Here is a 17,582-nt window from a genome sequence, read left to right on the forward strand (position 1 = left end):
TCCTCCAGAGAGTTGTTTCAAGGATTAAATGAGTTATTTCTTATAAAGATATGTATTCAGTAAATGGCACTCATTATTATTGCTTATTCTTACATGTTTACAGCACAGGTTTAAAATCCTGCAAATACTTTTCAAAATGTTTTTATCCAGGAGAAATATTTTCATTGTGGAATTTGCATATGTCCCCCCCAAATGCAAATCCATCACTTGCTCCCTCTTACTTTCAGCTTAGACAGTGCTGGCTTCCAGGGCCCACCCTGCGCGCACAGTGTCACAGAAATGAAAGGAAGACGGAAGAGAAAGGAAGTCAATCTGGTTTCTCTTAATCTGGGCAGGCTGACCCGTGTTGAAATTAATTATTGGAAGACACGGTAATACATGGTTTGCTTTCAGAATCAGTACCAGCAGATGAGGAAGCTTTCCTCTGGAACAGCTTTCCTTATTTCCTTTCTAAACCATGTCAGTGCTCTCTGAGAGCCAGCAACTTTATTTTTCCCACTGGTGTGTTATTCTCACCATGCAAGGTAAATATGTTGACACCTTGTGAAACTAGTGGCCACATTCTTGGGACCCCTGTGAGCAGGCCCACTGAATCAGAGAATCCTTTAGAAGGGAGAGTGCTCTCACTCAGTGCCCAGACTCTCTCCCCTTCCTTCCCCTTTTCTGAGGCCTTAGGGCAGGTTCAGCTTCAGTCTCATGACAGAATGGAATCACATGTCTTACCAACAGACTAGTCCTTCATAACAGGTCCCACTGGCAGCTAATCCAGCCCTGCCCTGGTGCCCACATTTGATAATTAGACTTTTATCCCTATCCCTTCCTTACCTGGAACCCTGCCTCTGATTTGCAGTCCGGTAACTGAAGCCTGCTATCTGTTAAGAGTTTTCTCAATGTAAACCACTGATCCTCTTCCTTGCATCTCTGAATACATTGGCTCTTGGATGCCCAGTAGCGGGTATCCCCTACCTCCCACCCCAAGGCAGGAGGCACCGTTACTCTATTGCCTTTCCTTGGTTCTGACTGGTCAAATTGGATGGACCCCTCTTCCACATGCTTAACCCGAGGGCCAAGCTTAGTTCCTGTAGCTGATCTTTCCACTTGGCACCTGGCCCATCTCAAAGGACAAGCCTACTCTTTCCAACATAGTTAGGCAGACCACACCATGCTGAGGCTTGAGAGATGAGAGCATGGTACTTGATAACCTATCCTGGAAGGGAGTGAGGTTTAGAGGTATCGCATCACCACCACTCCCATGGTCACCACTACTGCCACTGAGGTCACCATTCACCAGGCACCTCCCATGAAACAAATTTTCTATTAGGCACATTCTACATGTTATTTCTAACCCTCACATCACTCTGTGGGGAAGGTGTCACCATCTCTATTTTAGAGAGGACACTGAGGCTCAGGGAAATTGACTGTCACTGGGCCCAAGGCCAACAAAAGGAAAGAACAGATTGACTGCAAATGCTACACTTTTCTTCACTGTATCATATGTCCAAATAGAGGGAAATTGGAACTGAGAGGGATGTCTCAAACAGGCTTGTGGAGCTATCAAGGGAGATGTGTTCTGGAAACAAGGAGGTTTCATTAATGATAGCCTGACCTTAGCAAAAGGTAAAAAGAAAAAGACAAAATAGGACTTCCCTGGTGGCGCAGTGGTTAAGGATCCGCCTGCCAATGCAGGGGACACAGATTCGATCCCTGGTCCGGGAAGATCCCACATGCCGCAGAGCAACTAAGCCTGTGTGCCACAACTACTGAGCCCACGCTCTAGAGCCCGTGAGCCACAAGTACTGAAGCCCGCGTGCCTAGAGCCCGTGCTCCGCAACAAGAGAAGCCACCGCAATGAGAAGCCCATGCACCACAACGAAGAGTAGCCCCTGCTCACCGCAACTAGACAAAGCCCATGTGCAGCAACCAAGACCCAATGCAGCCAAAAATAAATACATTAATTAAAAAAAAAAGAAAGACAAAATAATATTCTGGGCTGGGCCAAGTATAGTCCACTTTGTGCTAGAAAATGGAAATGAAGACTCAGGCTAGATACTGGCCAAGTTAATTGTTAAACAGGACAAGCGCCAGCAGAAAACAGAGCCAGCTGTCACCAATAGTGGGTACACGTGTTTCATATAAGGCAGAGGATGGGTAGAGAAAGATGAGAGGCAGTCATAGGATTCCCAGAGCCCTGAGGTCACACAGAGCTTTTAGATGAAGAAGATGTCATAGAGGGTCATGAAGGTGACCCTGGAGTCCAAGGGAATTATTAGGCACAAGGAAGGAAAGACTGTCACTCAGCAGTCCTGTGGCCACAGTGCTAACACATGGTTGTCTGAGTGGCTACCTGGATCCACACATAGAAAAAGGATTAGGAACTGGTTCTGGGGTGAAACTGAGGACACTGTCAGGCCCAATCCCAGAGACGTCCAAAGCTTTTGTGGATCAAGAGACTCTGTGGCAAAGGAGTTGAGAGCCTGGGCTCTGGAGCCAGACTACTGGGTTTGAATCCCAGTTCCACCCCTTACTAGCTTTGCCAACTTGAGCTATTATTTCACCTCTTTGCCTCCGACTCCTTATCTGTAAGTGGGAATATCAATACCTAACTCATGGGATGTTATGAGAATGAAGCGAACAGTGTCTGGCACATAGAAAGTATTCAGTAAGTGTTATTGTTATTATCATTACTGCTGTTGTTATTAGGATGTCCTCAACAGGAAGAAGGAAAACATGTCTATCAGTGAACACGATAGACTGAATAAAAAGTATGACTAGAGTTGTCTTGGACTCAAATCAATACACTTAACATAAAATCGGTATACTTCTTTTGTCTAATTTACCTTTTCTTTTGTTGTTGCCTTTAAGATCTCCTTGAAAAGAACCAATCTTATTCATCTCCAACACGGGAGAATTTTTGAAAGGGAAAAAGAACTTCATCACATTTCAACTAACAGAGGGAGAGGATTAAAGTCTCCCTAGCAGTCAGGCACAGTGTGATGATAACTATCTCAGCCGGAAAATCATGGAAACTTAGTGAGGCTGGGGAAATGAACTGAGTAAGGATTACCATGCCCTCTTGTCAAAATTGGTTTCCTATGAAACCAATTCACAGGAAATAATTTCATCTGAAATAATGTTTTAGGTTTTTTTTGTTTTTGTTTTCAGTTAAAAAAATATGGAAGAGTCCAAAGAACTCACTCAAAATTTGGCTCCAAAGCTGCTTCTTCCCAAGTGCCAGATCCTGGACTGGGGCTGTCCATGCCAACTCCAGCTCAGGGCAATCCTACTAATTCTATGAAGATGGCTCTCAGTTAGGTCCCAGGTTATATGTTCCTGGGGCCTGTGTTTTTATGAATATTCATCTAATCTACCTCTCTTCCACTTATCATTCTTAGAGTTGGAAAGGACCTTAGACATCACCTGGCCTGATAGCCACCCAACAAAGGAATGAATACCATTCATTCCTTTACTTTTCAAGCACCAATTGCATGTTAGGCTCACCATGCTAGGCATTGGGATAAAAAGGCTAATAAAATAAAATTCCTGCTCTAAGGAAGGTCATAGCTGGGGAGTGAGGCCATCATAAAATTGATTATGACACTGCATGATAACTACCATGATAGCGATGTGACCAGAAAAAGTGGATGCCTTAGAAAAGTATTCAATCCAAGCCATGGAGGCCGCTGAAGGCTTCCTGAAGAGGCGATACTTGAGATGAGTGTTCAAAGATGCACAGAAGTTGGTCGGGGTAGTCAAACTTAAGGAGTTGGGAAGGATTAAAGAGGAGATGGCACTGAGTCTTGAGAGCATGACATGTTCACGTAAACTCTGGGAGACAGGACTATCGAGTTGGGTAGAGGGAGCACAGGAGGGATAAAAGGTAAAACCAGAGAAGTCAGCAGCCAGGTCATTAAAGGTCTATAATATCAAGAGTTTGACCTTTATCCCAATGGGACAACACCCATGAGTTCCATAACAAATGGAGTAGCATGATGAGATGTGCATTTTAGGAAAACCACTCTGGTAGCAATTTGGGCATGGATTTAAGGAGACCATGACTAGAGTCAGGGAAAACAGGAGGATATTGCAATAATCCAATCAAGAGAAAATGAGACTCTGCTCTAGGGCAGTGGCAATGAAGATGGGAGGAAAGGGACATATTAAAGACATAGAATCAGTAGGACTTTGTGAAGGGCTCATGAGGGGTGAGAGTTAAGAATGACTCCCAAGTTTCTGGCTCAAGCAGGTGGTTGGTGCTCTTCACCGGCACGGGGAATACAGGGGGAAGAGCACACGTGGAAGGGGAAGGAGATGATCAAATAAATTTTGGTCACATTGGGTTTGAGAACCCTCTGGAAAGTCGAAGTGGATGTGTCCAGAAAGCCAGTGTATTTTCGAACAGGAAGCACAGGGGTAAGATCAGAGATGAGACACAGATTTGGAAGCCATCAGAGTAAGGGGGCAGCTGAGGGTGGGAAAGAGTATAAAATCATGCAGTATAAAATCATAAAATGAGAAGAGGAGGGTTGGGGAACAAATCCTGGGGGAAAAGGAGAAGAGTCTAAGAAGGACCAGTCAGAAAGACATAAAGAAACCAAGAGAGCCAGGTGTCATGGCAGGCTGAGGACAAGTGAATTTAAAAAGAAGGAAGTGGTTGACAGGGTCAAATGCTTCAGGAAGACCAATTAATATCTGAAAAATATCCTTTGGATTTAACAAACAAAAAGAAACATTCAGGTGGAGACTTTGGTAAGATTAACCTCTGTTGGCCAGAGAGAATAGAAGCCCAATGGCAGAGGTCAAAGGGCATCTGGGAAGTAAGGAAGTAAGGGCAGATGCAAATATAAACTGTTCTCTCAAGAATTTGGGCTTTCAAGGGGAGGAGAAACAGGGTCCAAAAAAGGTAGTCTTGGTGTCTTTTTATTTATTTGTTTGTTTTTAGCTTTTTACATATCCTAGGGGAAAAAGGGTTGCCTCTGCTGGAAAACCTCCCATGATGAGAAGCACACTACATCACAAGATATTTCATTCTGGTTTTGGACAGCTCATAAAAAAGCAACCGTGTGTTACAAATGATACGTGAATTAAACTAAAATTAGCTTCACTATACCTTCCACCCTACCTCTTCTATAGGAACCTTTCAACTATCAAACCTACCTCCCCTTCCATAAAAAAAATTATTTACTCAGAATTGGACATATCCAGTTACTTCAACTTCACTATCTTGGCAGCCTTCCAACAATTACAGCATAGTTTGTCAATATTCTTTTGAAAATATATTTTCTAGAATTAGACACAGTATTCTACATGTGATCTAAACAGTATATAGAGAAATCCTTATTTCTCTGGTTTAGAGAGTATATTTTAATTTGCATCATCACTCAAAAGTCTTTACTATTCTCCTTTGTTCTAAGAGCAATGTCTATACCCTTTTATCTAAAAGTCAAGGTTCTCGAGAGAGTCTAGACATAATCTATACTCTTTTGAGCTTTTCTACAATGATCCGCTCTCTACATTGTAGAACACTTTGCTCTCATCAACTTATTGATGTTTTATTTATGGTGTCACAGAATTTACAGGAGATGCCAGGAAATTTGAGGGCTCTGATAACCACCATAGTTTTCCTTGAGCCAGAACTAAAATTATATCAGAATTTCCCATATCCTCCATTTGATGGAGGATATTATGGTCCTCTCCAGTCACAATCATGGCTTTTTGTTTGCTTTCCTTTAATCTCTATTATGTCTCCATATTGTTTACTACCCTCCATATTGTTTACTACCCTCAGGTTTGTAGATCTCATATAGATGAGAACCTTTCTTATATATCCTCACCCCTCTTATTAAACGAGTCCTTTAAACAGACAATCTTCTTCAATTGCCATTTTTTACTTACAAGCTCAATACCCTAAAATCTCAGGAATATTTATATTTATCTTCTTGTGTTAAAGTTTAAGTACCTTACTTGTTACACATGCCTTTTGTTGATATATAGATAAGGCTATAAATATTGTTTGCAATCTGTATTCTTGGTATTTTTCTTTAACCTAAGTTGACCTAAGGGCATTTCCTTCAGAAGATGCTTCTTTCTGTGTCACCCGTGGGCCTCACATGTCTGCTTTTGGCTTTACTGGAGTAATTTTTTCCTTCTACTTCAAAATTCGCTTAAATCCTTCTAGACAGATCAACAAGGTTTTCTGCCAAAGCGCATCCTTCCCAATCTTTACAAGATGCACTCTGCCCCTTGCCAGACGTCCATCATCCTGGCTCCATAGGATATAGTCCAGAAGACTTTTTAAAACACCATCTACACAAGTAGCCATTTGTTTCTCGGCCTCCCTTCTTTTCCACAGTCACTACCATCACACGGAACAAAAGATAAATACATCACCTGTGCTTTTGAATCTTTCAGTGTGCTACCCAGAACTTTAAAGTCATTAGGAATACAGTCCCAGTTCCTTCTGAGTTTGCCACTTGTTCCACACAGGAAGCAACAAAAGTGGGGAGACAATTCATAATCTTGATGAGAAGTTCTTGGCAGGCTTTCTATAATATCTTAGATATTGGCTCCGACCCCTTCTCAATTTTCCACATCAAGTGTATACAACATGACCTTCAAAACCCTTGTTTGGGAATTAACCACCATATAAAACATCTTTCTTCTTCTTGACAGTGGTCACAAGACCCCTCCCATCAGCTCATGCCAGTAACTTCTCCCTAGTGCTTTGTGGAAGGAATGTCCTGAGTCCACCCCAATGGGAAGAGTGCCAGGCAAGATCCAAAGGGTAAGACTGTCCTTCATTTCTCTGCCATTTCACATTCTTCCACTTGCCCATTTCATGACATTAATTTATCAACATTTTCCTGGCTTTCTATCTTTTTTCATCCTGCCTAAGAACCTTTCATCATCTCTAAGAAACTGGGGAGGGTAGAAGACACAAGAGGGAGGAGATATGGGGATGTATGTATATGTATAGCTGATTCACTTTGTTATACAGCAGCAACCAGCACACCATTGTAAAGCAATTATACTCCAATAAAGATGTTAAAAAAAATAAAAAATAGAATGTGAAAAAAGAAACTGGAGTGTGGAAAAGTACCTGTTTAATCTCTCCCCTCTCTCCCTTCTGCTTGCATTTGCAGCTGCTATACTTGGTCACCATCTCAGGCGTGAAAAGAAAGATGTAACTTACTCCAAAGGTCACTACACTACCGCAAGGCAGGTGTTTTTTCTGGATCACCAAGTGAACTAAGGGTTTATCTTGGTTTCACTAGATGCACTCCTTGAAAACCTTAAAAGAGTAAAGATTATGTCTCCTCTCTTATTGTGGGACTTCTTAGAGGTTTAGAATACTCTGGCTGCATGTTTTTCATTAGACTGTGAGTTCCTCAAGACAGAAACTGCATCTCTTTCATTTTCCACGGTGCCCAACACAGAGACTTGATGGGAAATGGAAACTGAATGAACTGTCCAACTCTGTGGGCAGAGGCTTTCCATCTCTATGGATTACCCTATTCTAGTCACCCTTAGTACTCTGGTAGGTTAGCTGATTACACTTTGAATATCTTTAATGGGCAAGGTCACTGATGGGTCCACTAAAATGTTTCCCTTCCATTTTTGCCTATTTTGTCCCCAAGGCTCAGAATGAGTTTTTTTTTTTTTATTTTTAATGTATTCTATTCAAGTTTGAAGAAAAAGCAAGGGTCAGCTACGGAAATAACTAACTAGAGATTATAGAATGAAGTACTTAATTGTGCCCGTGTTTTTGTATTTCTTTAAACCTTTCTGTGGATGGTCTGTTCTTTCAAAAGTGTTACACTGATGCTTAGCTGCTTAAATGTGACTTGGTGCTTTGAGATTTTAAATAATATATATTTGAATGTAAATGCTTGCTATTTTGACTAAACTAGCTTACAGAGAGTCTGGCATTTCAGATGAGGTCATAAAGCAGACCAATAACAGCAGGCACAGCTGCTCTCTAAACCACAGGCACTTGAGTACTCCCCTACTGAGTCACAGAAAATATCTCAGGACAAAATGTCAGTACCACTGCCCACTCTACCTCTTGGGCAGATATGGATGCATCTATCCCCTGAAAGCTATGCTCTTACGGGAAGCAATTCCATCCCTATGCCTGTTCATACTCCCAATGACAGCTAACATGCAACACACACACACACACACTATATATATATTATATATATGTATATATAAGTAATACGTGTTTTTTTTAAATCTGATTTATGCTATGGCCTGAGTCATTTGATGAATTTACAGGCAACTCAAGTATCTATCTGGAGCAGGAGGGGTTCCCACTGGTCCCCAGCTCTTCTATTTGAGCATGGACAATCTCAGCAGCTTAGACTAGAAAGACCTGTAGAGACAGCCCCTTGGTGCATTCCCTGGCCCTGGCCCCTCACCACCTGCCTGTCAGGCTGTCATGACTGAGGCTCCTTTCCTCACGCAGCTCGGCTTCTACGTAGGCTATTCAAAGAGTGCCATCTGCAGGATGAAGGGAGGATCATAAATATTTATTCATTTCCTTCAAATGATAGTTGAAGAATTTAAAACGTGTTCAAGAGCTACTCAACACAAGATTTAAGTTTTAAAGTTTAATGACAGATAATGAATTGCTACATTCATTCTTCACAGGTATCATTTGTATTTATTTTAATGACTGCCTTAAATGTCTTTACTCCAAAGATTAACCAATGGTGAGAATCAAAGGTGCCCCCACTATCCCAAGAGTGGAGAGGTGTTCGTTCAGGGCCTTTATGCTGCCCCTGGACCCCTCCCCACAGGTAGCCATTTCTCTGCTCTTCCCTGCAGAAGGGTACATGTCCAGCGGTGACAGATGAAACAGCTCTCTTCCTACTTTGACTCAAGACAATTTTTAAAATCTGAATGCAGAGAATGGGAGCTCAGAGTTCCCTTGTCATACCAGCCTCAGGTGGAAGAATCATAAAATCACAAAGCTGAAAGAGGCTCCTTCACTGAATCATGACCCTGTGTAGTGCTGCTGACCAGCGGCCCCCCGTCTCCAACTTCACCCCATGTGTGATGCCCTTCCTGACCGTATCTCATAAGCAGCAGCCCACAACAACCAGGAACAGGTTTCTAATTCTTTCACTGTGTGTCACTGATCTCTGACTAACTCAAGAACTATCCAATTCCTGACTAAATTCACTTCTCTCCTCCCAGTGGCCCTCACCTAGTGAGGAGAGAAGCAAGAAAAAGAGCGCCCTTTCCTGCCTGGGTTGCCCCCTTTCTCAGTACCTGAGCGTAATGGTCACACTGCACAGAAAAGAGCAGGGCTGACGCTGGTGGCTGCTGACCACCCACCTGCCTTGGCCATGGTTGGAGGTGGTTTTCCTATGTGGACTACCAATTCCAGGATGCTAGGCAGCTCCACTGCCCACACCCTTCCCCAGAATAGGGATGAGGGAACAAGACAGGATTCATCTCCAGACTACGAGACCCATCTCTAGAGGCCTGTTTACAGGAGAATGATGCAGTGATCTCATGGCCGTTCACTGAGGTGTTCCCTTTGTGGTCCACATCCTCTGAAAACCTCCTAAAAGCAGGAGCCTTTTGGAAGGTACACTCTCTCTTCTCTCTCATAAAGACACAGTCTTATCAGGAAGCAGAGGCAGAGACAAGTGGATTATATCAAAAGATTACTCATTGGCAGGACCAGGGAAAATAATGCCTGTGACAGGGGAAGCCTCCCCTACCCCATTCTTGCTCTTTGTCCTGTACTTTCCATGAGGACACTGGCAATGAATTTTACACCCAATTCCTCCACCTCAGTAAGGAAGGACAGCATGGGGTTAGGGTAAGAACATGAGTCTGGACTCACACCTGGGTTGAAATCCCCACAGAACCACCGACAAGCTAGATGACAAAGGCACTGAAGGACTTTCTGATCCTTAGCATCGTCTTCTATACAACAAGGCTGATACTGTCTATCGTTCAGGGTTGGTGGGAGATAAAACACTTAATAGGCCCATAAGCTCTCAAAACTGTGTCCGTTCTTTCTTTAGTATGAATTTACGTTAATGTGTCTCTGGCACTAACTGAAAGGCATTGTCCCATTGGAAGGGCATATCAGGCACCAGCGAGAAGGGGGAGGAGCAACTGGAAGAAATGAGGTTGAGGTTGGGGAGGCCACGAGGCTTGTTTGGTTGTAACAACACACAAAAATGACAGCCCCCTCATGGGCCTGTGACCACAGCTGGCATTGCCTATGAGGCCACAGCAGTAAGAGAGCAAGGAGGAGTGGGCTGGATCAGGGCGGTGGGTGGCTCTGGGGATGTCCTCCCCAAGTGAGGAGGGCTGAACCACAGGACAGCCAAAAGGCAGGGGCACCAAAGCTATGGGATGGCTCTACTCCAACAGATGGTCCTAGGTACCACATGCCCACTCTCAGCAAGCAGCAAGTCTGGATGACCCTCTTCCATCCTTTGCCCCCTAACAGACTGGACAGGCACCAGAATGCCTGGCCACCCAGATATTTTGGGTCTGTAATACATCTTGTCCACCAGAGGCACATTGGGCCTGTGTCTTTATCATGTTGGCATAGTCCAGCTCATGCTGTAAAAGATCCTTTGTGTGGCTATGAGGCTGGTTTTTGTTCTTGTGGTGGTGGTACTGTTGGTAGTGGTAAAATAAACGTAACAGAAAACTTAAAAGTTCGGGGGCACTGAGTCACACTGTTGTGCAACCATCACCACCATCCATCTCCCAAAATCTCTACCTTGCAAAACTGAAACTCTGCACCCACTAAATAATAACTCCCCATCAGCACTTGGCAACCACCCTTCTACCTTCTATCTCCATAAACTTGACTATTTTAGGTACTTCATATAAGTGGACTCATATGATATTTGTCCATTTGTGACTGACATTTCACATAGCATAGTATCTATCTTCAAGGTTCATCCATGCTGTAGCATGTGTCATACTTCCTTACTTTTTAAGACCAAATAATATTCCATTATATGTATATACCATATTTGGTTTATCTATTCATCTGTCGATGGACACTTAGGTTGCTTTCACCTTTTGGTTACTGTGAAAAATGCTGCTTGAACATGGGTGTACAAATATCTTTTCGCATCCTTGCTTTTAATTCTTTTGGGTATATACTCAGAAGTGGGATTGCTGAATCATGTGGTAATTCTATGCTTAATTTTTTGAGGAACTGCCATACTGTTTTTAACAGTGGCTGCACCATTATTACATTCCAACCAACAGTGCACAGAGATTCCCTATGAGGTTTTCTTTATCCCATAGGTTGGGTCTCATCCACCTGCCTCCGCAGGTTCAGGTCTCTGCTGACACGGTCTCTCTGGCTCCGTCAGGCCTCTCACCCTCCAGCATCCCTTGCAGCTCCCCTAGGGATGGGGAGCAGCCCTGGTCCGTTCCCACTACTTCCTGTCCGCCAGCAGATTCCTTTGGCTCTTGGCAGGCCCTCTCCTTTCACACCCACAGCTCACATCTGTCTGGGGCTGGTCGCCTCCCCGGGTGAGGTTGGGGCTCTGGACAATGCCCAGCAGGACTCCCCCACTGAGGGCTGCCTACGTAAGGGAATCAGAGCCAGCCCTGGCTAAAGCCGTGATGTAGCAAACTCTAGCTTTGTCACCCTCACTACTCCGGCAGCATCCACCTCTCCATCCCTTAGTGATACCTTTCCCAGCTGGCCCTTCCCTGCCTTACTCATTACACTGCAACTGATCACTGTTGACAAAATACTAATTTACCACTCACCTAGTGATCCGAGAGCAGACAAGGGTCTCCTTGCATCAGGCGGGAAGGCAGCCCAGAAGCCATGCGCTATCCCATCAAACACCAAAGCCACAGCCCTGGTCTCCCTCACCACTCCACACACACATACAACCATACACAGCATCTCACCTGAGCCACCTCTTCAAAGTCATCGTGCCTCTTCTGCAGGGCCCGGGCTCGATGCAAAGACTTCCCGACCCCTGTGTGCTTGCTGAGAAAGGCCTCGCCGTGGTTTTCAATCCAATCTAACACCTAGTCAGAGAAGGAAGACAGAAACAATGACTCCTTGGCAAAAGACATGTGACAACATATGTGACTGCTAGGCTATTAGAGTCCCCATCCCAATCAGAAAGCAGCAGTCCGGGTATAAATGTTCAATCCACAATAGACACAGGGATTTCATTACTGTCATGGGCAATACAACAATCCCACCCTTAACTAAGTTCAGCTCTTTCTCTTTGATCTCCAGCATACCCCCTCATCACTTTTTCAGTTTTCTCGGCCTTAATTAGCCCATTATTTTAAACAAGTTACACAGACTGCCAGGCACAGTTTTTAACCCTCTCACTACTTTGACTCCAACCATACAAAGTCAGACACATTTGCAGGAAATTAGGCAGTGTCAGGTCAGGGCAGTTCCTTGGCACTCACTCCACCATAAAAATGCTCATGGCAGTGGCATCAAGTCATGGGGATCCTACCTCATTGTTCTCCTGGGACTCCCTTCCTAATCTTGGGAGTAAAGTACAGAGTAGTCAGTCCCTAACTGGAGCTACGCCACCAGGACAACTGCCCTCTCTGGCTTCCTTCCACCTTTCTCCTCCAATCAACATCAACCAACCCACCAACCAACAAAATAAAGTAAGGTCTTTAGTATCTATGATGCTCTTGGGTAGCAGTAGAGAGAGACTCCATGTTCTCCAGGCTTAAGGTCTAGTGATTTGGCCTCAAGACATTTTCCTCGGAGTTGTGAGAAGCTAGAAAAGAGGGGGCTGGAGCAGTAGAGGAATGAGTGAGGGGATGCTTAGAAGATGAGAAAATATGTTGTCCTGAGGGGTACTTGACGGGGGAGTGGAAAGCCCTTAGTAAAAGCCTTGAAATGTAGGGAGGATCAAAGCCTTTAGCCGATTTTGCATTTGCCCACTGTAACCCAACAAAAATGTGTGCCTCCCAGGGAGAAGGGAAGCAGTTCATTTGGGCCCTGAGGAGTTGGCACTCACTAAATCAGATGGCCACAACTGAATCAGAATTACAGCACAGACACACCTGTTGCAGATCCTGCCAAGACTCAACTAAGCCCACTCTCTTCCTACTATAGTAAACGTCAACTAAACATTTGATTAATGAGGTACTAGCTTTCTCAGATTGTAGAATGACTTTTGGGAAAATGATTTAGATGAACTAGCCCTGTTTAAAAGGGCATTTTAATTCTGTTTTTTTCTACAGATTGCCCTGTGGCAAGCAGAGAGACCAAATCATTGCCTGAACTGAAGACGTGAGAGTTCTGTTTCTACGGAATTTAGCCTTTGGCTTCAATTCCTCTGACATTTGAGATAAATTTATGCCTGCAGTTGTACAAAGTATGGAAGCTTTCAAAGTCTTAGATGGCAGTATCATAAAGCCATACCAAGATGGTGTTGGTTAGAGAAATGCACATATGAATATAAAAATGAGGTTTAACAAAAATGCGCGATACAAAGCCAGGTCAGGTAAATCGTCCACTAAAATGAAGGAAAAAAGAAGGCTTTTGCAAAAATGACTTTATCTAAACATTAGTGTAAAGATTTTAAGCCCTTTAGCATCAAGGATAGACTATATAACACATGGAACTATATTCAATATCTTGTAATAACCAGTAATGGAAAATAATCTGAAAAAATACATATCTAACTGAATCACTTTGCTGTACACCTGAAGTCAACCATACTTCAATTTTAAAAAGATTTTAAACACTAACAAATTCTGGCAATATTTTTTTAATATTCTGGAGGCACATCTGTAAAAAGAAATTGCAATAGTAAATGAACTGAATTTTTACCTTTTGCAAACTCTGAAAGGCAGCACTGAAAGGAAGTTTAGATATTCTTTTCTTAGAATAAAGAAGAGCCTACTTTTCTCTTGAGTTACTTACGGTGATATTTCGGCGACAAAAGTCAGGAGAGTGTATTTTTACTTGATTTGCCACAGTTTGATCCCATTCTATACCGGACAGGGATGATGGGGGTCAGCATGCAAGGTTAAAGACAAACATTTCTAGTCACAAAGTTTCTCATATATTGTGTACCATGGTTAGTGTAGTTTTATAATTTTTATGCATATTTAAACTTTTATTAATCCCCTTTTGAGAATGAATTGAAGCTTGGAGATAATTTTTATATACAAAGGAGCTGTCTTATAGCTTTTCATGCGTGCTTTGGAATTTATGACGTATATTCAGGTTACAATTTTTTTTTTAATTTTGTTTTGAGCAGTTAAGTGTGACTTGCTTGTCTGGCACTTTTTTTCATGAATTTTATTTTATCCCTTTTCATTTTTAATCTCTAGCTTTAATAAATATTCTAAAGCAAACTGGTTAGAGAGAAATGTTTTTCATCTACTAGTTCACAAATGGTTAGCTTTTATACTCCCTGGGGGTGCTTTCACAACTTTTAAACTTTTTTTAAAAAGCAATTTGTTTACTGTTTATTTTGCTTTCTTTAAAATGTCAATGAGTTTTCAGTTAGTGACACTTAGTTTACTTAATCAGCTCTACTTTAATCACTTAAAAATCTATTTCATATTTGAGAGGCTTTTACTTAGTTTAAACATAACTTTGCTCTGTGTTGTTACATTGCCTCCATTTAGTACAGCTTCTGCCATTAGAACTGGAGCTGTGGGAAAAACACATGCAACCTCAATGAGGGGTCAGGGACTGCAGGAAAATCAATTTAACAAAACAAAAGCAAATGATTTAGGATGTGAACAAGATTACTTTAGTAATATGTAGAGACAGAAAAAGCATCTGAGGACAGAAAAACGGAATCAGTATATGATGCACTGTTCAAAATGTTGATTTCTGACAATTCTGTTTCAGAGAGTTCTTTTAGAGCCAGCATGGCCTGGTACAAATATTTAAGCCATATGCTCTCTTGACCTTTGATTTCATGGCTCCCAACCCTGGGAATACAATCCAGCTTCCTACGTGGACTGCACAGCAGAGAAATGTGCTTCTGAACGGACACCAGCGGTGCCTGACAATTACGTGACACACTGTAAATTAAAGTGCAGCATCAGAAGTCTGGTGAGTCCCAGAATCTGAACGTCACTGGTTGAAGAATAAATTGAGTTTCTAGCCTTACCCTGGACCCTATCAAAATGTAAGCTCCCATCAAGGTGCCCCTTATTAGCTGGTCCCTATGTAATTTCTCTCATCTACAAGATCTTATTTAAAATAGTCAATTATCAGTTGTAGTTAGGATAGTACAGGATGATAGTTAATCATACCTATTGATGGCTTTGAATTGATATTTAAGTGTTTCCAACAATAGGAGGTTTTTTCCTTTTGTTTTTGTCTGAAGGAAGAGTCTTAAGGATGCAGAGAAGCATGTGTGGGCTACGACTATTCACATATTCAAATAGATATTTATTATTAGCCTTATGGTGGCCTAGCGCCAGGCACTAGGACAGCCCAGAGTGCAGGATTAAACAAGGCAGGCTCGTCCCTGACTCCGGGAACTCAGTCTAGGTGGGTAACGAGCACTAGATAAGAAATCACACAATTCATCACTAATTGCAAGGGTGAAAAGTGCCAACGGCCAGCGGCCAGCGAAGCCCACTCTGAAGAAGTGAGGCCTGAGAGACAGTAGGACTTAACCAAATTAGGAATTGAAAAGATCAGCATGGTTTGAGTAGGTGTAAGTAGGAAATGCACCCCGAGGAGGCAGGCACCAGGTAGAGCTGAGCCCTGGTGTGCTGAGTCTGACTTCAGCGTTAGCCTAAGAGCCACTGAAGGGCTGAAGGAGGAGAAAGACACCATCAGATCTGCATTTAAAAATTATTGCTCTGACTGCTTTGTGGAGAATCAGTTGTTGGAAGACAGGAACAGAGGTAGGAAAACAGGAGGTTCCTGCGGAAATCCTGACAAGAGGTGATGGTAGCTCAGGCGAGGCCAGTGGCAGTGTCCGTGGAGAGTCAGGTTTCAGTAATGTTTAGGGGAGAGAACAGCCAGGATTTGGTGATGGGGCCTCGGGGTGATGCAGAGGCAGGTGGAAGCCTGACCCCCAGGAAGAGGAACTTGTCACTGGTACACAAGCAAGTGAGTCACAAGGGATAGCACAAAGATGACAGATTTTTTTTTGTTAAGTTTTCTTTCAATTTTCATACTCACACTCTGGTTTTGATAAATGACAGGTGTGCCTCTGAACTTGAGTGGGAAGTAGCACCCAGTGATAGCTGTCAATCTCATTCTGGCAAGATGTGCCTTTAATTTCAAAGGAGTAATTTTATACACTAAGGTTTAAAAGTAAATTATGAATTTCTAATATAGCCAGATCCTAAAGATAAAAAAAAAAGTTAGGGACACAAAATCCACCTGAAGAATATAAATTAGGCTTACATGGAGTTAAACCTTGTATTCTTGAAGGCATTTCACTGGGGTATGGTTTTTGAGGGGCCCCTTAACCTGACATGCAAAGTCCTCTACGACAGGTCCACCCCTCCCAACCCCACCTCCAATGAGTTCCTGCCCCACCTCTCAACACCCCCCAAAACTGCTTCTCACCTCCTGAGTTTTGTTCTTGCTATTTTTCACTTCACTTGAAATGTCCATCTCTTTTTTTCTCCCTATATCCACTTCCCAGGCTCCTTCTTACTCACCTTTTAAGTGCCGTCTCAAACTCTAGTTTTGGAAAGCCTTTTCTCTTTAACGATCCACTCAGGCTGGGGTGGTGTCACTCTTCTCCGTTCTGTTCAAACCACCATTATTGCCCACAGGCTGGTCTCTCCCACTAGACTCTGACCTCCCTGTGATTCCTGGACACAGCATGGTACTCAGCACAGAGGGGTTTGCGTGAGATACGTTGAACTCAACTCAACTCAAAACTCACTGCCTCAACACACAACTTTGGGGTGAATGTCTCCAGCTCCGTACTCCCTAGATAGGTAGCTCTTAGTACCTCTCACAGCCTGCATTCAAAGTTCTCCCTTTGTGTGTATCCACCCTCTCTCCACTGTACTACTTGGCAGATAGGTAGCTCCCGAAGAAGTATGGGGTTTTCACCAATGTATGCTGCCCTTTCATCCCTCGCCTGCCCCCTGTGTCCCCATCAGCACTGCACACTCAGAAGATACTCAATGAATGTTTATAGCCATGAGTTGTTAAGGGCAAATACGGCTGCCTACTGTCTTGGGAGAAGCTGTGCCAGCGCATTCAGCAGGAGGCCTGATCTTTGCCCCATCACTGGAAACAACAGCCCTGGTCAGCCTGGGACTTCTCCCCACGAAGGCAGGCAGGCAGTTTTGCAAACAACGTGTAAAGCTCTTTCTCCTTTCTCATGCCCCAACTTTTCAACCAGAATTAGTCCTTTCCCAGAACAGCCTTTTCCAAGAGAGATACTCACATCCTGAACCGGAATTGGGAGCCAATCTAACAGCCATTATGCATAATTCCCTAATCACCCCCTTTCTTTCTCATCTAATTGTGTTTATTCCAACCAGCATACAATCAAGACAGAGTACTTTTCAGGGGAGGAGACAGTCCTTTCTAGCTGCTAAGGAGAAGAGAAAAGTCCTTTTGAAGAGAACTATTGATATTTTAGGAA

General features: G+C 43.2%; 1 protein-coding gene across 25 annotated transcripts in view; it reads right to left on the bottom strand.

The window, feature by feature from the left end:
* Positions 1–17,582, bottom strand: part of KALRN (kalirin RhoGEF kinase) — a 654,958-nt gene that overhangs the window by 337,461 nt on the left and 299,915 nt on the right. For all 25 annotated transcript variants that reach the window (XM_067034412.1, XM_067034411.1, XM_067034409.1 and 22 more), the window contains one exon: positions 11,914–12,036. In XM_067034412.1, coding sequence (XP_066890513.1) covers positions 11,914–12,036 — 123 coding nt within the window. The remainder of the gene's footprint in view (positions 1–11,913; positions 12,037–17,582) is intronic.

This window comes from Kogia breviceps, chromosome 5 (assembly GCF_026419965.1).
Source record: "Kogia breviceps isolate mKogBre1 chromosome 5, mKogBre1 haplotype 1, whole genome shotgun sequence".
NCBI lineage: Eukaryota > Metazoa > Chordata > Mammalia > Artiodactyla > Physeteridae > Kogia > Kogia breviceps.